The 23,559-nt window shown below is 37.3% G+C and overlaps 2 protein-coding genes across 2 annotated transcripts in view; both read right to left on the reverse strand.

Moving 5' to 3' along the window:
* LOC126101157 (clathrin heavy chain) overlaps positions 1-7,027 on the reverse strand; it is a 161,207-nt gene extending 154,180 nt beyond the window's left edge. The window contains exon 1 of the mRNA XM_049911850.1: positions 6,841-7,027. Within this exon, the coding sequence (XP_049767807.1) occupies positions 6,841-6,882 (42 nt within the window). The 5' untranslated portion in view covers positions 6,883-7,027. The remainder of the gene's footprint in view (positions 1-6,840) is intronic.
* A 9,554-nt stretch (positions 7,028-16,581) lies between these two features.
* On the reverse strand, positions 16,582-22,948 carry LOC126100900 (60S acidic ribosomal protein P2-like). The gene is made up of 5 exons (XM_049911566.1): positions 22,794-22,948; positions 22,328-22,500; positions 17,139-17,243; positions 16,877-16,973; positions 16,582-16,698 (listed from the first exon to the last, which is right to left on the reverse strand). Exons 2-4 carry the CDS (start codon positions 22,497-22,499, stop codon positions 16,900-16,902), a joined length of 351 nt encoding a protein of 116 aa, XP_049767523.1. The 5' UTR covers position 22,500; positions 22,794-22,948; the 3' UTR covers positions 16,582-16,698; positions 16,877-16,899.
* Between the last annotated feature and the right edge of the window lie 611 nt (positions 22,949-23,559).

A 23,559-nucleotide genomic window follows, 5' to 3' on the forward strand; every position in this document is an offset into this window, starting at 1 on the left:
CAGCACTTAATATTTTACGCAAGTTGGAGACAAAAACCTATCAGCAAGATGGATACCACGACTGCTGACAGTGGAAAAACACGAGGGTGGCGTATTTGAAGCAATTCAAGCAAGAGCCGAAGGACTTGCGTCAAGTTGCCACGGCCGAGACAATCACCACATTCCTGAAGCGAAGCGCGACAATCTGATCAATTAATTTCTTCAAGTGAATTAGCAGAACAGGTCGGTAACAGTCTTTTTGTATGTTAAGATTGTCATACGTAGTTTTTGGAGAACCTAAAAACTATCACCGGGCAGTACTACAGAGCCGATACCGCTTTGACAAAACCTTACGCCAAATTCCGCGATTTTCACCACGGTTATATGACAGGCTATACATCTGTAGATAATACCGCGAAACTACATAAAGTAAGTTATGCACTTATACCACACCTCAATCTTCCGAATTGACTCCTACGCTTTCTCTTGTTACATATATAGGTGCCTCAAGTAAAAATATTAGACTTTAGCGAGACAGTGGCGCCTTTCATTTTTCTTGGTGGTTATAAAATGGCCGGGACGTTGGGGGAAGAAACCCCTAGAAGGGGACGATGTTGAAAATTTGTTTTTTGGAAAAAGGGTGCCCTTCATTCCTACACTGACAGTTATGATACGGGGTTTTGTCTCAGTATAAGGCAACAGACAAGTTATAAAAAGCTAGGTATGTCGAATGGTCGACATTGCGTACAATCAATCATTTCAATCTCAACCGTACCACGTAAAATAAACATGCAAAACTTTTCTGCAAAACGATTAAAATTTTAGTTTCGCACGTTAACCCTAAAGGCTTCGTTGATGCAGTTCACTGCTTATTAACTGATGTTTTCATTTCCGCACAACTACGCGATTATTTCCTTTAACTGCAGATTTCAGTAACGACTGATTTAATTTGCTCTCAAGTACTCCAACTCATTACATTTATGAGGATTGTTTTTCCTCGTTAACTCGTTGCACAAGTTTATTCCTAATTCTGCTATCTTAGTCACACACTATAGCCTCATGTAACACCACATTTCAAATGCTTCTAATCATTTCACTTCTTTCTCCTCTATTGTCCACTCTTCACATTCATACAAAGCTGTACCGCAGAAGCTTATAAAATCATTTTCTGGCATGAAGAATCATTTTCAAATATTTGCAGAATCTTTTCACATCTCGCCTTCTGAAATTCTTTTTCATGTGTCTTATCCTCCGTGAGAACTTCCGAAGTAGAAAAATTCATCTATATCATCGTACCTCAAATTCAACATTTAACCAACCAGTATGCTCATTGGCTGTGCACAGTTTGCTTTGCTTTATGTGCTTATTGTAGCTGTCAGCTAGCGCACAGCATTTCATTTTAAGACCCAATTCCAGTCTATTTTCGACAACACCTGCGAGCAGCCTCACGATTTTCTGTTCATGAAGAAACATCCAATTAGTTTTTCACTTCCACATCTCTACATTATATAGTTTGTAACTACCAGATGATAAACTCTGGCTTTATCACTGATGTAAAGCGTCCGCTCATTGTTAATAATACATATGCATGAGCATCAGAGACCATAGTTTGGAACCATATGACCGAATCGTCTAAATATGATGATTATGAATGATTATGTATATAGTAACATGTATAGTGTAATTAAACACTGATATGGAAACAAGCAAGGCATTTTATGCCATTACTACAATTCTACGAGCAAAGAATAATAGGGCTATACGTGGAAAGCTGATTACAAAAACCACGAATTAGCAACAGCTGTAAACAATAAGGCCAAAAGTATGGGAAAGACTGGCTTCATTAACAACACGATATTAAAGTACACAGGGGCGTAGTGCTGGAATAAGAGTGTGGCTGCAAGCCTGGAGAACCAAAACATGCAATTTAAGCACATTCAACTATTCAACCTTCAACATTAACCCCAACTTGGGAAAATACTGATCGAGCAAACTAAAACAACGTTTTTGTAGGCATGGTTGTGTAAATGACATCTTTTCTCTACTTTATAAAATTGTGTTAACTAGTTAATATACAAACACCAATCACTGGTTAGTGCTATGGCTTTCATATACCGGAGGTAAAAGAATTAACCAAGTTAAAATCTTTCATATGAAAAATTATGATCTTGCGATCTTAGGACTAAACTTGGCATTCAAGTCTTCACACAACCTACCATCTTGCTATAAGAAAATGCAAAGTTAGTTTAAATACACCACCGATACATTTTTATCCTGGAAGAAATGAGAGATTTGAAAGAATACAAGTTAAAACTGATTAGCCCTGATTTAATTACAATGCCCTTTCAATGAAATCTTACAGCCAGCCGAGCGTCGTTCCCTACGCTTCTGATCAATATCAGACCGCCGATAAGCTGGTTGTAGCGTCCTGCACGTTTGCAGATGACGTGTCGCCGCCGCTACCGTCATCTTTTGTCTCTTGACAGCTGCGTGTCTCAGCATGTCGAATAGACCTAAGCATTTTCAAGTGATGCTACAGTGAGTTTACTCGTCAACACACTGCAGGCTTTTATGTTCAAAGCCTAGCCTAATATCTTCGTTCACGTTTCATATTCACAAAAGCTTTGTTTCTTAGGACGTAAACTTAAAGCAAATCACGTCTCCGGTGGCTGTGAGGGGAAAAAAGCCACTGACTACATCTACGCTTAAATTTTACTGTTGGCTTACAAGTAAGATTGTAGAGCGCAAAAATAGTCACCGGGTCTGTCAGCATCAAACATGCTGCAGCTAGAAAAACTACCACAACGCGCCTAACAGAAGATCTTACGAAATGTTATAAAAATTGTAATCAAGTAATCCCATAGCTATTTTAAGACGGAAACGTTTCCGACGAGAGAAGGGCCACGAAAGGTCGATGACTGCTGTTTTCAGCACTCCACTCCGTGCACCTGCCGTTGTGGTAGGCTCCTAGAGCGCAGGGCGTTAAGAGTTGACGCAGTAATCCAAGAATAGTATCCACAGCTGATGTTCTGGCAGTTCGCCTACATCGCCGGTACGTCACAATGGACCTGCAAAATTTCGCGGATAAGTCTTCATTTCCGGCCACACCAATATCAATGACAACTCTCTCCACAACTTTCTCTGGTGCTTTTTCATTGGTTGGCCGAGGAATAAGCTCCAACGACCGCATATCGTAATCACTTCACTTCTAGGTTACTAGTTACCAGAGACATGTATTTGGCTTTACACGCGAAGGCATGCAGATAGCGTTACATTTGTTGCTCAGTGTACGATTTGAAACCATTACTCCAGCGACAAAATTTCTCAGGGACTATTCAGTATCTAGGTGGTATCCAACAGCACTGCAATACTTACTCTTTGAGACTTTCTACGCTTCGACAAGTTATCCATACAAATACGAGCAGTTAGTCCAATCTTGTCTGGAATACATTTTGAGGGATGGAACTAGTTCAGTAGCGACAGAAGGACAACACCTGCTTTACGCTTCATTCATGAAAATGTGGGAGCGTTTAGTGAGAAGGCCACGAGGGAACCACGTTGCAACGTACATATTTAACCGTCCTTCACGTACACGCGAATCTCCCATTGGCTCCGTTACAGCACCCTAACCTAGAGAATGGCATGCTTTACTTGCTGAAGTGCAATCTGTGTGGAAACTAATTATATTGCTGTGTTAACTGACATGTTCCCACGCGGTCAAACATGCTCTATTTCAAACCAGTTAGGAAATTCAAAGACATTTTAATGCAGTCATTTCACATATTTCATTGTAACGCTTTGCTTCCGGCAAATCCAGGTATCATCGCAAAAATCCATTCCATTTTACTCCTTAATAAACCTGGAACAATTTCAGTGAAATTGCTTGTTCTGAATTTTTAAGTGCGGCAACCGCCAAACAACGTGGGTTTCGCCAACAGTTCTTTATTAGACTTGATCGTGTTGAGATACTTCAACAATCTCTACGCTCGAACAGTTCTATGACTGTAACAATTCCGAAGAGTGAATGCTTGAGGCTAACGTCACAGACAATATCACATCTCAGAGGGGTGAGTACGTCAAGGTTCGAAAGTTTTCGTCGAACACCAGCTGAATTATCAAGGTCTTCATAGGACGTAATTGTTTCAATTTATACTCCATTCTGGCTAATATCGCCCCAGTTTAAATAGAATTTCCTGAAATTTCAAGTATTTTGGGACGATGACTATCTCCTTCAGCAAGCTTAATTTGAATCTATTGTCCAATAAAGCAGTGTTATATTCAACACTGAACGCTGATCAGTGCATAATTTTTTAAGACCTTATCTATTTTATATCTATTTAAACTATGTTACATCCAGATTTTTTCAGCTGCCTATCTATTTCGCCACAAATATTTTACGCAATGGATTTCACTACGCATTCCCTAGAACACTTACTGGTAAAGCACCTTATCAGCAACGGCCGGATCAATTCTGCTGACGTTCATACCGGTAACGTTAGGCCCAACATTGCCACTGATGTTTCGTGGTACAATACATTTCTTTATTATTTTTGTTCTTGATACCAATACAATTTTGCAATGAAGCATTAACAAGTTATTTCTAGATGGCAGCAGAACAGCTGAAAGGCTGAGTTCTACGTCCTACGACTACGGCTAAGCTCTGAAAAAATTGTCAAAATGCTACAACAAACTAACATTCACAAAATGTATGTTTCAATAGTGTACTTCATTCCACGATCACAAACTGAAGCCTGCACAATTAACATTGAATCATACTGCCAAACTGAAAACGTATTCAACCAGAGGTTAGGACCCTCAGTTAAAATAACAGCTAGTCCATTACAATGCACCAGGTGCTCAAGCTCAAGGATTGTGTATCATTAGGCTCTCTACGGCATCAGCATTTGTCAATGATATAAAATTTTCATGTTCTATGGACATGAACTTTCCATCAAAGTTATTTGACTACATGAGAAACAAGGCTCTCATTCTGCACTAACAAATGCAGAAAAAAATTGTTACTTTTGAGAGCTATTTGAAAAGCATTTTACACCAAATCAAGATATTTGAAAATCTAGGAGTGGTGTAAGAACAGACACATACACAGAAGTGGTATCATGGATATTCAAATATATTACAGTGGAGAAAAGTTTGTTTTGTCGTATAGGAGACTTATACAGTGGGTTAGAAGCATTGCTTGCTGACTCAAGTGACTTCAGATGGAAGAAGAGCCAGCAGACGTAACTTTTCCAACTACTGAAAGAAGATTCAAATACTGTTCGTAGAACAAACTTTAGTACAGAACCGAATAACAAGCAGACAAAACTTTAAAAGCTTGAAAGAACAGTGCTTTCCAAAAACAATCTTCAGACAGAGGTCAAAGGAAGGAGTCTAGGAACATTACAGATGGTAGTAACCAATGCAAGGTTCTATTCCTCAAGACCTAAAGTGATCCACCAGGTTTGAGTATTATGAGAACAGTGGAAGAACGAGAAAGGGCTTGCGTAAACATTGTTGAGGACATGGGATAAAAATGATTTTTATCAAAGTAAACCATGGATTTAAAAACTGCTGCCACCATTGTTTAAATCAGTTCTAAAATATTTGACTAAATATACGTAGGCCACAAGCTACGCCAGGGTTTTTACGCTGATCTTAACAATTAAGCTTTTGCCGTGGTAACTGTAACCCCCATTTCAAAACTACTACTTCGTATTAAAAATACGAGTGAACTTTTTTGGAAAGACTGACAATACAAAGCTACTAATATCAAGTGAACAACTTATTCATCTGTTCTAGTATGAACGTATTGCAAACTGACATACGGCTGAACACTTCGCCCACTTTGTATGTGGTCAATATTGGTTTTGATTTCCGTTTGAGATTCAAAGCGGATGCTTAAGACTGAGTGGATTTTTAATCTCCATTTATTCGGAGAAAGCAATCCTCTGTACTGACAATTCATTGCACGGTAGCATACATACTCTGGATAACTACTGGATTAGTACATGTCATTTCAACGATCTGTATTAACACTGCACATGTTTCGGAAGACGTTCTGGCAGAAAATATTAAAAGATATACCGTGGGTGTCTCGAGACAACGAACACCTACTTTATACCGCACAAAATTTTGAAAGGGCTGTTACGTTTAGCACGAGCTCATTTGCTCATAGCGATATAACAAGTGGAAGTGGCGTACACTGTCACAAGCTCTACGAGCTAAGCGGCATGCCTCCTGCACTTGAGATGTCAATTGGCGCTAGATTACTGTATGATACTTTCAAATTATAAATGAAATTAACAAAAGGGCACTCTACAGTAAAGTTAAAGGTTTCTTTTCAAGCCACCGTTTGGTTTGCGTAACACTCTCTTCATTACGCAATTCGGCATCGAAATGTCACGACTGGGCGCAGTACAGCTTTTATTTCTTCAACAGTCTGAACTGGAAGTCTCATACTGCGAAATTTCAAATCCTCAGAAAGCAATTCGATTTTGATAGTACTAACCCTTCCTTGCGGACGTCTTCCATGGCGTATTACTATTCTCATCTCCGACTTTTTTGTAACCATTACTTAGTATCAAAGTAAAGGAAAGCAGTCTAAAATTTTACTGGAGCACCAGGTTAAAAACTCAAGTGTAAGCTATTGCGTGTACAGCACTACTACACGTTATGTCACAACTGCTCTCTTCACTAAAAAAGCATCTTTCGCCCAAACCAACAGTCAATTGCAATATATTCCAGCACACAGTTTAATTTAGTAAGTGGTTCTCTTCAGCAATTTAACTTTCGAGCTGCAATTTCTTCATGAATCTGCGGCACCTTGCTACTTGGCGTCTTTTAAATAACGCTATGTCTCACCTGTAGGTGCTCTTGAAACCGTATCGGTAACATCTGCGTCATGGTGGTTACAGCTGCATAGAGTCCACGGCGATATTATTATGTTTTAGTAATAATAGCTCCTTTCCGAATGTCCACCTTACAACTAATCGCACTCACGACTGAAACTGCCACTCACTGCCACCCAACATGGCTTCCCACTGCCACACTGGAAATAGTCCTGCGATGTATCACTGCGCACAATCCAAAGCATTCATCTCGATTCTTAAAAAGTAAGTGATGTTACTGTGCGCTAAATATTGCAGGAATAAATATAACTGAACAAAAGCGCTATCCTGTAAATATAGTTTCTTTATCAAAGACATCTGTCTCAGAAGTGATTGCGGAAGCACACCCTTCTTAGAAACATGCCACATGAACACCTTGCGCAGCACGACAGGCATTTATTGATGCGAGGTGTTACGAGTGACATGTGTTAAGGAATTGGTAGTAAGAATTGCCGATGGAAGTAAGGCATTTAGTAGTAGTAGATTTTTCTATGTGATGTGTAGTGCTTCACTTGCGAACTGTTGCGTACTTTGATTTTTAATACTATTTATGTCTACTTCGAGCAATTAAAATATAACTTAAACTTGAATTAATTTTAACAAGCAAGTTGTACACCCAAACCAACAGGCGATACTTGTCAAATTAATATATGGCACGGTAAAGTGAATCTGCTGTGTCTAACATTGCCTAACGTGCTTGATCATGCGGCTCAAGATTACGTTAACACGGTAGGGCCAGAGTTTTTTTTTTGTGCATTTGTTATGTCTTTCTCATCTTGAAAAAGAAGCGTTTAAAGTGGGAAAAGCAATTTTTATCTTTCTAGTTCTACAATACACCGTACCATTCGTGCAATGCTAAGCTGTTGAGAACAAAAAGTACATTCGTATGAAAAGGTTACACACGTTTCACTGATATAAATGGAACAAGAGTACAAATAACGAAACCAATGAATTATTTGGTGTGATAAGCAGCGAAACATCCAACACAGCCCCAAATTTAATTTCTTGCACTCTGTACAGGCCGTCTTACAGATTATTCCAACACATTTTTTCTGTATTTTCCTAATCAGATGCTACATACCATCACACTGCAACTCATCTGTTGTAATAATGGAGTCTAGGGTTCGTTTAGTCCCTTTCAGTAGTCACATACGTCAAATTAAAAAAGGAGTCTAGGGTTCGTTCAGTCCCTTTCAGTGGTGTCAAATTAAATTTACGATAGAAGATATATTTATTTTTGGGTTAGAGTATCAAGACATTGTATACAGTGACATGCAATAAACAACTGAAAAGAGCCCAGTATATTTTACTGTTATGGATATTTATTGTGTACTGATTTACACTTTGATCCACGCAATCAACTCCACCCACATTCTTGTTGTAGTGTCAGGATGGTCAGGTCTCTTAAACTGTTAAGAAATCTTTTATATTAGTTACTGGGTTTGCACCTGTTGTATTTGATGCTGTAGAAACAGTGGAGTTGTCATGCTGCATACACACAAACCATTTTTGTTTTTTATGGCAAAATGGATAGTACCTCCTTCATCTGTTTCCTGCATCCTTGCAAGTGAACCAATTTTGGGGAACAAAATTTTCTCTGTCCCTGTGCCCCCTCCCCCAATGTTCTCAAAACAAGTTTGCAAGTAGTAAAAATAGCAGTAAAAACTGTTCAAATGCTCTCATTAATAGGGTGTAGAAAAATTTCCACTACCAGTCAAAATAGAAGATTATTTATTCATTACATGATCAGTTTCAGCCTTGTCAGACTGATAGTGGAATATTTTCTACACCCTATGAAGGAACAGTCACATGTGGTTCAACAGCATCCAATATGGATAAAATTCGCTCTCATTAGTGCTTAGTGTTTTTTCTATGCAACACAAGAATGCAGCCTGTCTCATTGCAATACAAATAATGTTGCATCACTTTCAACACATGATGTTAATGTTGGCTTATTATGGAACTATTTACAGCTTGTGAACCTGAAAGATAAAAATGTTAATAATTAATTCTAAATTCATGGTATGATGAGATACTGGCAGTAGGAAAAATGTTCCCAGTAGTGGACTACTTCTCATAAGCATTAACCCAAGACTGAAATAAGCATAACATTACACTTCATTGTTGTCCAAAAAATAAATAGAAGTCCAGTCCTGTCATTGAGTTATGGAGTGCATTATTCACTAAATGGTTTTTGTGACTTTTTTTTTTTCAGCAGTACTGGTAATTTACTGCAGATGTGATTTATTTCTTAACGTTCAAGATGATTTGAGGATCACAGAACCAACATGAAGGCTATAATTCCAGAATATTACACACACCTCAGGGTTGAGGAAGAGTTCCATGATAGGGTTAAAAGCAACAGCCTTGCCATTCTACAGGAACAAAGCGTAGCTTATTCATTGAATGATACTTAAAGGGGTATGACTGATAAATGTGAAAAAAATTCAACTTTTTGATTAATGCAGAGGAGGAAGGGTTTGGGATTCTATGACTATAATAGTCTGATGTAAAACTTTGATACAGGAAAGAAAATCAGAAACTGCCAATCACCCAAATGAATGTCGAAATAATTCATTAATTCAGAATCACTAAATTATCACCTTACTATTGGTACTTCCAGTCATTACCTGAAAGTAACTGCCACTTAGGTGCAAACAATTTACAACAGAAACCTCAAATAACACTTAGACTGGCTAAAACTTTAATTTACAAATGCTGTCATTGCCACAAATGTTTTAGGTAATGACAGATCTGACACACATCCCACAAACGATTAGAATCTTAATTTACTGCAAAACGAATGGGGTTTAGTTTAACAGTAGCAAAATCTGATGTTGATGTAGATTCATATCAAGTTAATGTAAATTTATCTGGGTCAAGTCGGAGCAAGAATGAGAGTCGAATAACATTTGATAAAGTAACAGCAAAAGATGAAGAAAAAAACAATGTTAAGCCTAAAAAATAAAAATTCTTTGGGATGGGATGAAAAACCATCAAAGCAGCTTCAGGTATAATTGCACACCCACTGTCTGAAATAATCGTGAAGGTGGTGACTTTTCAGGAGTTCTAAAATATGCGTAAATGAAACCATTATTCCAGTTTCCCTTCTTCTGGGTATCTTCTAAAATATTTGAAACGATTGTTGCAATCCAAATTCAAAATTTGTCACACATTTCACATAATCTCAAAAAAATCAATTTGGTTTCCAAAAAGGCAAAATCACAATTAATAAATTCATAAATAAAGTTAGTTCCACCTTAGATAAATCACAAAAAAGACCAGTATCTTCTGTGACCTGTTCAAAGCATTAGATTGTGTAAACCACTCACAATTACATAAAGTGCAAAAATTCGGAATTATATGCACTGCCTCGCAGAGATGTAAATCATTTCTGACAGACAGCAAAGGATAGTCATAACCTCAGATAGAGAAAAATACTCTTCGAAATGGAGAACTACCATACGAGGGAGTACCACAAGTATCAATTTGAGGCTTAATATTTCTTCTTCGTTTACATGAATGACTTAGCCATAAATATGTCATCATTCAGTTTTATTCACTTATGACACACAGCACTGATGGAAAATTAAAATGCAGAAGAAATTCCTGGAAATGTTATAAAAAGTCTAGAAAATCCAGACTTGTGGTTCCATTTAAATGGCCTAAAACTAAATATTTCGAAAACACAGCTTACGCAGTTTAAGACTAAACAATATAAAATAAATGATATTCAAATCGTACATGGAAGTCTGGAACTATATGAAGCAGAATGTGTTAAATTCTTAGGAACACAAATGGACAGAAATATATAGACTAAAAAATAAACTGAACAGCCTGGCATTTGCTATGTCACTGCCAAAGACACGGAGAAGGTAGTGAAGTGTAGCTACGTTGAAGCAATAGTGAGATATGACATTGTCTTGGGAAATGTTAGCAATTTGAGAGGAGAAAATTATTAGGAACATGTAGTGCTAAGCATAGACAACCTCGTCAGCCACTATTAGAGACTTAAATATACTAAGTGTTCCCTCACTGTATTTATATGAAAATTCTTTTTACAAATAACAATCCAGAATTGTTTGCTCAGAGTAACTTATGGCACGGATATGAAACTAGAAAAAAGTAAGTTTCATGGTTCTTACATATAAACTCAATCTTTTTGTGCAGGCCCCACAGGATATGGGGATGAAAATATACAAAATTAAAGTCAAATTTTCGAAAGATTGAAATTGCTTCAGAAAAAAGAAAATTATATAGCACTATTGTACAAAAATGCAATTACGTTATTGATGTATTTTTTAATGGTGATCTGACTATATAATAGGAGATATATACTTTATAGTTATGGTAAATGTTGTATTCCATGTACAATCTATTGTAGTTACAAGCTTGATGAGTCTCCTGTACACTAAATCAGATGATTTACCATGTAGATTATGAGACAATAAAATTCGGATCCTGATTACAACTTTCCTAGAGTGCTAACCATCCACAAGACTTAAACACCAAATGCTTTTTTAATTTTTTTATACATACCAGCATTTATGCAGAAGCCTTCCAGCCAGCAATATATTACAGTAATAATACATGCTGAACACACAGGTCAGAACCTCTTACATCTTCAGCTTTGATAATATGAATGCGAATTTTATATCTGTGGCCAATACATTGTTCTGGGACAAAATAAAAAGCTAAAATTTAGTGTCTTAAATAGTAAGCATGTAGAAAACTCGATTCAAACACCTAAAAATTCTGAAAACAATGCCATTGGAATGTGAAAGTATGTCATTGCTAAATGTACGCCCAGTGCTACACTAAAAAATATATTGCTGTTTCCTTGTGATGAAATAAACATTTATAGAGCAGGGTGCATTAGCATATTCTAAACACACACTAGTCCAAAATTCCTAAAACAAAGAAATTAACCTTCTCTAACATGTGCTGACACTGCAAAATACAGCTTACTTCAAGCAGATGCTACCAACTAGTGGGAATGTTGAGAAACAAAAACAAGTGATATACAATCCCAGTGGAGTAGTGTTGAGGTCCGGTGTGCTGGCCAGCCTGTCGATGGTTTTTAAGGCGGTTTTCCATCTGCCTCGGTTAATGCGGGCTGGTTCCCCTTATTCCGCCACAGTTACTGTCAGCGATTGCTGCACAAACACAGTCTCCATGTACGCATACACCATAATTACCACGCAAACATTGGGGTTACACACATCTGGAATGAGACATTCCTGGGTGGGGGGGAGGGTCTACTGCGGGGGCCGAACCGCACAATAACCCTGGGTTCAGTGTGGGGCGGCGGTGTGGTGAGTGGGCTGCTATAGCCTGTTTGTGTACCACCGAGGGCTAGGGCTGGGACGAAGCCTCTGTTGTTTCTAGGTCCCCAGTTAAATACATACATAAGTATAGTATTGTTTTATTCCCCAAGCAAGAAAGAAAAAGCTGATGTAGCATGTATGCCACATAAGGACTTAAAAGATTAAAAAGAATTTTGTAATCTTTTGCATTTTCTAATGGAATGATGGTGGTGCTATCAGTAGGGAATTGGTTTCATCCGCTTAATCTCAAAAGTTGCTTGCTGATCACCATAGTCACACAAAAATGTGATTTAAACCAACATCCAATGTTCTTGCATGAAGATCGGTGGTCTCTGATACCCACTCTGGAAAAGTTTGATCGAATCGCATTACCAGTCATTTACTTACTGCCAGTTTCATGTCAAATCTACGCATCAGGGTCTGGAGTGGAGCGTTCCACATTACATTACTCACAGTCCCTTTGCCATCATGTTTCTATGCATTATATGCTCTCAATCTATCAATAGTGGCAGAGCTCTGAAGCTGTTGACTGAACCACTGTGAGAAGGTGAAAACATGCACACACACCAGACAGCTACTTTTTATAAAACATTATTTACAATTTACAATACTATGTTGTTTCAACTTCATTTTGAATATTGGAGCTGCCTTCAGTTCTGCAACTGGTATGTTCTTTTTTGCTTTTACATAATGGCACCAAGCCTTTTTGTTCTGAGTGAAACTTTACCCAAACACATTCTCCTGCTGCTACTATTTCAGCTGTGCACACAGTCTTGTATTGGTACACTCAGTTCCCTGTTCTCCATTAAGTCATTTCTTCTGACAGTGTCGCAGCTCTTTGCCTGCCTATATTAGATGCAAAATTCTGCTACATGGTTGACTATGAGGATAAAAGGACTAATAACTAAGTTGTTGAAGCCCTAGGAAATCCCATTCACCACTGTCACTTCCTTTAGTTACACTGCTGAAGTATAGCATGTTATGTGGCAGACTTGGTAAGTGCTGCATTCCATTCAAGAGACTGTTTGTGCTATGCCTATAAATGTGAAAAATGGGGCTTAAAAAACACAGCTTGACATAAAGCTAAGTTCAAAGTAGCTGGGTAGTGTACTTCAATAATTATGTCCAAATTTCAAGTTTAGGACCTCTGCAAGATTTCGGTGCTGCAAAATACAGAGGAAGCTCACAGAACATCCATACTGCCACAGCTCAACCACATTCTGCCCTATATTCATAAAATGAAAGTTGGCTATTGTACATTTATAATGCTGGTCAGAACAATCCTTGAGCAATCCAGGCAACCTGAATGTGCACAATGACCACTGAATTTGCAATAACCAGTATGTTCCAAGGGAAGGAATACACAATCTACTTTGGGAGCAGAACAAACAAATCATTGTAACATTTTTTGCTTAAGTACACATTTCAAATTTGTCAAAAACAGAGGATTTAATGTTCATTCAAATTGCACAACAGAGGTTTCCTATTACTCAAATTGTTAAGGATGATAGGTAAGCATAAAATTTGGAGTTTAGGTCCATGTTTCAAGAAGCAACTAACAATGAAGCTGAATTCATGTGTAAAATTGATTTCTACTGAATGTCATTTGGTGCAAATGTGCCCAAATGTGTTTTCATAATTGTTTCTAAGCAACTCAATCTCCCATGCTGAACACACTCACTGCCTGCAAATAATTTTGTGTTACTTCCTGCAAATGGTTTACACCCAGCCTGAGGTATATTGTTTTAATTTCATTTATCATGTGTTCCCAAATAATCAAACTCACTACAAAGTAACTGAAAATTTTCACAGTTTGTCAGTCATATCAAACAAGAGAAAACTTGCAAGGATTTGCAGTAACTAGTGAAGTTTCAAGCCTTTAGATGTATTGTATTGCATTTTCTCACATATCATGTGTGTATGTAAATTGTATATTTAATTAGTCAACCAATGCACTTCTAAACTGAAGAAATTTTACATAAGTTAATTTACAGTTTCTGTTATTCACTGCATTGTGTTAAGTTTTGCATACTATTGAATCCACTGAGAGGTCTTGACACTGCAAAAAAGAAAAACACTACCAAAAATTCCTGTTCACATTTGATTACCTTGTGTGAAAAATCAGTAGCTAGTACACAGTAAGCAATATTTGTCAAACCATACAACATTTTAATGTTTTTAATAGTAAACTAAATAGCTTTTATAACAGTACTAAGTACTGTGCATGAAGCATCCTTTACAATTCACTAGTGTTCACCTGCCACTTGTATATGAGAACAAGTATATACACCAGAGAAACAGAAGAGAATGCTACATTATGTTAACAGGCACACAGGAAGGAATATTAGAGCTGTACATTCCAACGAGGTCAGATGGGGCACCCAAGATACCCCATTAGATCCATGTTAAACACCGAGGGGATTGGTTTGCTTTTGAACAAAAGTGTGAAGATAGTGCACTGAACACAACTGCCACTCCAGCTTTCATTTGCATTAGCCCAAAATGTTGCACAAGTTAACTGACACTCTTCACTGACATCTTACGCTTGAGAAAAAATTAAAAGCAGGACACTCATGACCTGTGGAAAAAAATCTTTACACTGTATTAGCAATGGTTCTACATTTGTTTCTGATGCCTGCAGTGACAAGTGAAGCACTCTAAAAGGATCTTATGATCACATACTATGTTACAGGAAAGATAGCATGATCTTTGGTATGATTCATCAAAAACCTAAATGATAACCACATAATTTGTCACCATAATCATAAGCAATATAATATGAAGTAATAAATTTTTAAAGAAATAATTGCACCTGTTTACCAGTAAGCACACTTTTTGTTCTTAAAGCATTTAAACATTTCTTTTGACTACATTGCTGTGTAAGCCAAGCATGTAATGAATTTTTCTCACATCCACAGTAGCACCTTCCAGTGCTTCGCCATTTGTACTAATGCAGTTTGCTCACTTGTACCTACGATTTATACCATAATTCGCATTTGCTGTTGCCTCCATTTCAATTTTTGACTGTCATATGGCAACAGCAAGTGCTTGGATCACATGCCTGGTCTGGCAAAAAACATCATGACATTTATTGCAGTGAGAATTTTAATGAATAGGCAACTATCAGCATTCAAGTAATGGAATTGTGCATATTGTGAAATAGGAGGCTGAAAGTTTGGCCAGGCTGGCATCACTAATCATAATCAAGGCAGTGCCCTGCTTTATTTTTAAATTGTGTTCAGGGAGGGGACAGCTAGAGGTTTATACTGGATTGGATATCAAATGCAGAGGCAACAGCTTTAACAACTCAGATTTAACAGCTGATTTAATTTTGTAAATATTAAAGTTTTTCCTTTCAACTACCTACACAACAGCCTCTGTAGAAACTCCATGCCCATTTACACTTAAACCATATAGAAGCAGGTGAATTCAAACAGCTCCATCCGGCCAAATACCTATGTCAACGAGTGTACGCACATTGTCAAAACTTGACACTAAGTTTGTGTACAAGCCTTCCCAAACAAATACTTAATCATAGTTTATGATAAGTTTCAGGACTGGCAATACTGCACTGTGAATTAAGTGTCATCTATTTCAGTTTTCAACATGCACATACCATGTCGGCCCTATGTGCAGTGCTTTTAAATTTGTTACCACACAAAAATTAATCAGTGCAAGTAAAAGAACTGTCATATGGTGAAACTGCAAATAAGTACTTTTAAAGACATAACTTGCCTTCGGATTTACTGTTGTACACTATACTCACTTTAAACTTCCCAAAGAGGTTTTACCTGATCAGTGATTTTAAGATTTAACACCACTGTAAGGGGAAGGGGGGGGGGGGGGTTGAATTTCAGTTTCTTGTGAATGCACACGCGCGCGCGTGTGTGTTGCATATGTAGCTTACAGATTCAAAGCTATTAGTTACCTAGCCACTGAACCAAAAGAATAAAAATTGACAAACCTTTCAAATTTAAAATTAATGAAAAACAGCCTACTGGAATGTTAGCAAGCAAAATTCTTCCAAGTACGACTGAACATTTTCTACTGATTAAAACTAACTTTTCAAAGGTCTACTACAAACCTAAAAACCATGTCAATGATTAGCCACACATTTAAAACATTTAATTCAGGCAAATCGTTGATAGACAAATTCAGTAACCTGGACATAATGCTGTGGAAATCTATGACTAAAAAGCTTGCTTAAAGTTGCTGGCCAAAACCTTAACCCCCCCCCCCCCCCCAAAAAAGTTCAATACCAGTACTTCTTGCTGAAGATTACCTTTAAGGGTAAAAGTTTCACCCTTCTCAGAAGATTTTCCAACAACAAGGTACCATTGTTAACCACACAATTACTTAAGGGAACACATTTATGAAAGTACAAAAGGTTTATGTAAAATATTTATTATCAATTCAACTTTACATAGCAATTATACATTCAGGTATGCATAAAGTTACAAACTTAGTCAAAGTCCATTCCAATTCACATTCTTCCTGTTCCTTCTCTGTAACAAAGAGAAAGCATTATTAGAACAGATGAGCTTATCTTCCTTAAAAACCGAATGTAACATGCAGTATCAGATTACTGATTTACATCAAAATCTTTCAGGCGAAAGATGGTGATTTTCATGAATCATCACTGACCTACAGACATAAAAACATGCCATTATGCTTTGAACTAACCTTTCCCTGTTCAGTTTCCGAACTTAGTCAAATAATCCAAAGCCCATGTCATCATCATCAGATTCAGACTCTTCTTTCTTTTCTGGTTTCTTCTCCTCTGTAAGAAAAAGGGCATCATCAGAACCACACAAGACATATTAATTCACAGCTATTGACAAAGAATATCAGACCAAAGATTTTCATCTCAGTTTCAGGCGAAAGATGGTGATTTATGAGATTCATCATTTTGTGTACAAAAACAAAATACAGACACTTCACTAACCCTTCTCTGGAGCAGCAGCTGCAGCAGCACCGCCACCTCCAGCTGCAGCTGCAGCAGCAGGAGCAGCAGCACCACCAACTGGCATTGATGCCAACTTCTCACGACCTAAAAACAAAACAAATATCCAAATCCTGTGCAAGTGAAAATAAACAAGTTTACACAAACCACCCACAACTTACGCAAAGCTCAACCTCAAAGTAGAAGAGCAAAGTTAACACTGGTTTACTTTGTCCTCTAATAAAAAGTGAACTCATTAAAAAATGAAGTGAACCTATCATTACCACATGAAAATTGTTTACAACACAACCTTCAAGTACAAAAGGATCCAGGCAACTCATGACCAAATTAACTGTGTAATGTAAATGAACAGTACAGCTCTTTCCTTGTCACCTTACTTCCAAACCCATGCAAGAGCTACTTAGTCTACACGTAACTCTGGGCAACGCGTTACCATTTCAAAACCACCCATTACGCACAATCTTAATTTTTGTCATTCCAAAGCAAACTTGCTGAAAACCATAACCAACACCAACTACTATTTGTCACATACAGTTTGTTCATTTCTGCCACTACAATTACATTAACATTGATTAAAATATACCAATTCGAGATAAATCAGGAGAATACCTTAAGATATCCGCATATAAGGCTATGAAGATATTTATTCCGCCTCTACAAGCATTTACAAAATTTATCGTGTTGTATCACAGGAAACGCGTGGGTCATTCCATGTAAATGAATGATTATAAAAAAAAATAATTTTTCTTTGGAACTAATTTCCTGTTACATATGTAGGTTGGGCATTGAATTTTGCTGGCAAGATTCATTTTCCCCTTCAAAACCTATTGTTTACTTGTGGGAGCCATTGTTTTGGCGACTATTGTTGAGTTTGTTCATGCAGAAGATTTGATCAATTTCAAGGTCAGGAAGAAAAATCATTACATTTGTAAAACTTCTTTTTTGTATATGTTTAGATACAAACAATTTACGAATGATAAATACAAAAACATTTATATAACCTAACCCAAAAGCATAACCAGTTACCAAATGCCATTTAAAAAAAAAATTCACAAAATACATTAAAAGTGTAGAAACTTGTATGCCATGCTGTCCTTCACGTAACTGTACCTGATAATTTGGTGTCTCAAATTTCCTCCTGGAAGCCTTCTCCTGGTAAAGGATATTTAATTCACGCAATGTGAGTTACCATAGTTTTTGTATGATCAGTTATAATTTTGATCAGATTGGTTCCGAATTACATACAACACAACTAACAATATTTCACCATATTTAATGTATATCTCCATATGCCACAAAATCCCATAGGGAATAGCTATTTCTACTTTACAACAATTTGCAATTTTTGCAGAATGCCTTTAAGTGCAGCTGAAAAGATAAGACGAAGAAGGCAGGAATTGAAAAATGAAGGCAGCTATAAAGAATTAAAAATCAAATAAGGAAACTATGAAAAAATTCAGGAACAAGAAGCAGGAACAGGAAAATGTGAGTAAAATGGAACAAGAAAGCATTGCTGCAGACAGGAAACAGAATGTTAGACAAAGAGTTGCAAAGTACAGGAAGGAGCTAAAGGAAGCATCTTCAGCTACACCAAGTAGTTCTGCCTCTCCACCATATAAAAATATGGTCTTCACTGGGAAAAGGCCCATCGAAAGAGAAACGTGTACTTCCAGCATCACCCAGAAACCAATATATGTTATTAGGAGCTTTTATCATACGTTTGTTTAACCTTTAGAAGTAGAAAGAATCTCAACAAAAAATGGTTATTTTCAAGAATGATTGCCTATTGAAGTTAGAGCACCCCAAACAATGTATATCGACGATGCAATAGTAAATCAATTATGGAAGTCTTATGGTGCGTGTTCCGAGTATCCTTGAAGGTGTCGCCACAGAATGACAAAAAAGCATTAAAGATGCACTCTCAAATTGAAAGGAGACGACTTACCCTAGTCATCGTCGGTGTTGTCTTTTGACACTCCGCGAGATGTATAAGCTGCAGGGACAAGTCTTTTTTTCCCATACCCAGGGTAAACACTGCCAATATCATGTAGGAATATCAGCGGAGTGTCACATGCATCGACTTTCCCCTGCAAACGCAAGTCGTGAAAGGATAGGTACTGGAACAAATACAGTTCGCCCCTGTCCTGGAAATCCTCTTTTTATGGAGGACTTCCACAGGCGTTCTATGTTCTGGGTATGGACACTGGCGTCATACGAAGAGAAACTAGACAGTGGTAAATTCGTGCTTGAACCCTTCACCTTTGAGACTTATGACAAACCCGTCAGTGATGACTTTTGTTCCAGGCAGTATGAAATGCTTTATAAGACCCACTAAAGTCACCTTGTCTCGCGACAATACCCTGACAACAAAACACTTCCATGACTCCCTTTCTATCCCACGATAAACCCAAATATGATCTACTTCACTTTCAGAAGGTAATCCTCTTGATTCTTTCATCTAGCAATGTGAGACTCTTCTACTTCCACTATTTTATTCGGTCCACCAATTGCCACACTCATTTGTCACTATGACGTAGCACACTTCTCGGCAAAACCCGAAGTAATCACAGACAGTATTTCCCAATAGCTCAGTTTCTGATGCTGTGGCTTGCAGAGTACAATCACAAATCCAGCACGACACAAGAATTAAGTTTGTCTGAATCGATAATTTAGAGGACTCTAACCACGTATTTTTCCTGATGCTGGTTCGCTTTTCACAAAATTCACAACAGTATCGCACCAGAATCTCAGTGTCCACACTCCACTTACGTAGTTTCACAGATTTCGCAACACCAGTCAATACAGTCCATATTTCCGGGAAAAATGGAAACATTTGTCTACACTGCATTGCATGGAATTAAGTTTTCCATGTGAGGCAATCCGCAGAAGAAACTTGAGAAGCAGCACACATTACACTTGCTATGAAGAGAAACTGTCAAACAATTATGGCAGGAACATAATGTACTCAAACTGAAGAAACAAAAAACTGATACAAATTTCTATCAAGTAATTTATCATAATGTGGGAAATACCGAAGCGTCCGATCCCGCCCGTCTGCTTTGACCCATGACGTCACAAATATGGCAGAAACAAAAACAAACACACACACTTTCCACAAGAAGCCTAATGACATTAACGGGACAAGTGCGGGAAATGGGGTGTTTTGGGTAGGGGGGCAAACTAAATGTAAACAAATTTAGACGCCTTGCGTAGCTACAACGTGAAAGTGAAGACAGCCATGCATGAATACCCACCCACCTCCCCAGGGGTCTTAACTGCTGCAACCCATAGAAGATAAAGATGTTTCAGTAGCTGATTAGTGTTTGTCTTTAAAAAAAAATCTCACAGGATAGAACGAACAGATCAGAAAGATAAATATAATAAACTAAAACAGAAATTGGAGGAAACAGATAAAATAAGTAATACGCGTTTTTAAATTTAAAAATCTCACGAGATAGAACGAACAGATCAGAAAAGTAAACAAAATAAGAAAACAGAACTGGAGACAGCCATACTCAAACCAAACACTGCGCCGTCATGACGTCACACACGAAGACAACACCCTTACGTCCCACGGGTCAAAGCCGACGCGTGGGATCGGACGCTTCTGTCTACCCATAACGTGCACCATGAGACTTCCATAATCAATTTAATATCGCAACTTCAATATGTATTGTTTGGAGCGCTCAAATTCTGATAGGCAATCATTCTTGGAAATTACCCAAAAAACAAATGATGAAATAAATGCAGTGAGCAAATTCTACGAAAGGGATGACATTAGCAGACAGGCCCCTGGGCGCAAAGACATTGCGACTGCAGAAGATGAGAAAGGTAAGAGTAATTTGCAAGTACAACACTTGCTTTCTTTGAACAAAGCCCAAGCAATGTTTCATGAAGAAAACAGTAAACTGATTGGTAAAAGTAAATTCGAAGAATTAAGACCCAAATATGTCATGCTTGCCCATAAACTCCCACACACCATGTTTGTCCGCAGGTATCACAGGAATTTCACCTGAGCTATTAACTCTTCATAGCATAGGGCCTACTACCTGAAACACCTAAGTACACCAGTAACTGGCCAGAATTTTTTCTGTGTACATAGCCTACAGCCGATTGTTGGCTGGAAAAGTGCATGAAATTTAAAGATTTATTGGCAGCTAAACTTCTTGATTTACGTACTGATGTACAAGAGTACAGCGTGAAATGGTATGGGTGAAGAAGACTTTAGCCAAAGAAGCAAATACATCTCGGCTTTAATCAAGAACTGGAAGCCTTTCTTGAACATTTCTAAAATTCATCACTTGGAACTCTATAATAATGAAATTGTAAGACAACACTTCAGCCACAGAGGAAAACATTAACTGAACAGAAAAATCACTAGATATACAAGTAGATGAGTGGGTGGTGGCCAAATATCACAAATCATTTCTTCCTGGTAATTTTACTAAAATTGAAAATGGGGATATTAAAATTGATGTTACAATGAAAGATTCGAAGTGGCCTGAAATTAAAGGTAGGTATACTACACTAAAGAGAAGCTTGTCAGAAAAGTGAACCCTCCAAGTGTCGAAAATTCCAGTTGTTTTTTCAAGTTTGATGTATGAAAAGTAGCTTGCGTTACCCTATGTTGTAATGTGAGTTGTGTTTTCATTATGTTTTAATATTTGTTTTATTAAGTATTAAATGTTTTGAACTTTGTTAAAAACTTAAGATCTTCTGGAGTTGTGTGTAAAACTTACAAGAAACGTTCACAAAAACTTTGGTATTTTTTTATCATATGCAAAAGCCATTTCTTGCAAATGTAAAGCGAGTTACCAAGAATAATTATAAGATCTGTTTTTATAAATATAGTAATATAACAATCATTGTGATATAGGTTTATAGAGAATTCTGTATAAAGTATGTTTTGAGGTATAAACTATATTTAATAGAAACATTTCCTTCTGTTAATGGTCCAAAACTTAATATAAACATCACTTAGAAACTTTAGTTGACATGGAATGACCCGCCTATTTAAAGAGATTTACCACTCAGTCAGTGCAACGTAAGTTTTATACTAGCAATATTACTAGGAAATGCCCGTTTTGATATCTGTAATATACAACACTCTCCGAAAGGCTGAAATAAAACTTTAAGCTCATAAGAAAACTGTACTACAAACTTTAAGTTACCTGCTGCTATCAGACTTTCAATGTTCTTCCCATTCAATTCACTGATAACTTTCTTCAGTCTCTCACTATCAGCTTCGATACCGACAGAACTGAGAATCTTTTCAATGTCTGCAGAAGTTGGATTTTCTTTCCCACCAAGGGCGGCAAGCAGGTAAGCGGCCACGTAACGCATTCTGAAAGAGCACGTGGGCAAAATTTCAGTAATAAAGTAAAAACTAAATTACAATCTAACGTACGTAGCCTTGGCACTCTCAGCCATTTCAGTTAAAATGAAAACACAGTAATACGGAGAGTCAAACAGCACATCTACTAATCTACGTAGATCAATCATTATAGCGTATGTTCGTAATTACTTCTAAATACGTGCAACACATTTTTATAACATGCATAAAGCTTCAACAACATGTTTATAGTTATTATACTAAAAGACACTTCGTACACAAATATATCAAAAATATTAACTCACTTTTAAGTCCTTTCGACACGAAACGTGTATCCACTTCCTCGCACTTACTATGGCGTCATGCGTATGAGGGTAAGTTGCATGTAGAGGAACAGGATATCAGAGATTTCGCCAAAGTTTATACAACCAAAGGCGTGTTTCCAGAGACAAAAACCTAGCCAAGTCAACTAATCTGTGGAAACATATCGCTTTCACATCAGCTGGAATTACAGTCAGGCAAGTTATAAAGCGTTTAACTTACTGCTTTCATGCACCTCCCCCCGTCATCGTCCAAAAACATCAGCAACTGTTACTAGGCGAATATGCCCTTATTATGCTTTCATTCGTTCGACAGCACATGAATCGTTCGTCTGTGCATGAAAATGGGTACAGTCAAATCCAGAGTTGTGCGTTGAGCTATGCAAATAAATACTCTTTAAAACTGCAAAATGTTTTTTAGTCTTGAGATAGCAATTTGAGCCTGGTCTTCAGTAATTCCCTTTAAACACCAAATGCGGTTAAAGAAACATATTACCAGTATCATTTGCACATTTAAAGTGTTTGTAATTTACAGTATGGAATTCTGTGTGTTCACAGTACAAGTACTGATGAAATATCATTATTTTAAAGGTATTTTTATCTAAACTGTTAAAAGAAATGAAAAAATTCCTTGACGTCTTTATTTATGTGCTACTCCATGACTCTGCTGTCAATATCTTTATTCTTGGCTTGTACAAAACTACTGTGTTTTTTTTTAGTAAATGTTTTTTTCGTATCCAGGTTGTAATTA

The sequence above is a fragment of the Schistocerca cancellata genome, chromosome 9, assembly GCF_023864275.1.
Source record: "Schistocerca cancellata isolate TAMUIC-IGC-003103 chromosome 9, iqSchCanc2.1, whole genome shotgun sequence".
Classification (NCBI taxonomy): Eukaryota; Metazoa; Arthropoda; class Insecta; order Orthoptera; family Acrididae; genus Schistocerca; species Schistocerca cancellata.

Bases quoted from the DNA above. Each gene is read 5' to 3' on its own strand.
- LOC126100900 (XM_049911566.1), bottom strand. From the start codon at position 22,499: ATGCGTTACGTGGCCGCTTACCTGCTTGCCGCCCTTGGTGGGAAAGAA. The intron at 17,244-22,327 runs GTAACTTAAAGT...TTTTGTTTTTAG, and splicing joins TGAAAGTCTGATAGCAGCAG to GTCGTGAGAAGTTGGCATCA. The intron at 16,974-17,138 runs GTTAGTGAAGTG...TTTTTCTTACAG, and splicing joins AGCTGCTGCTCCAGAGAAGG to AGGAGAAGAAACCAGAAAAG.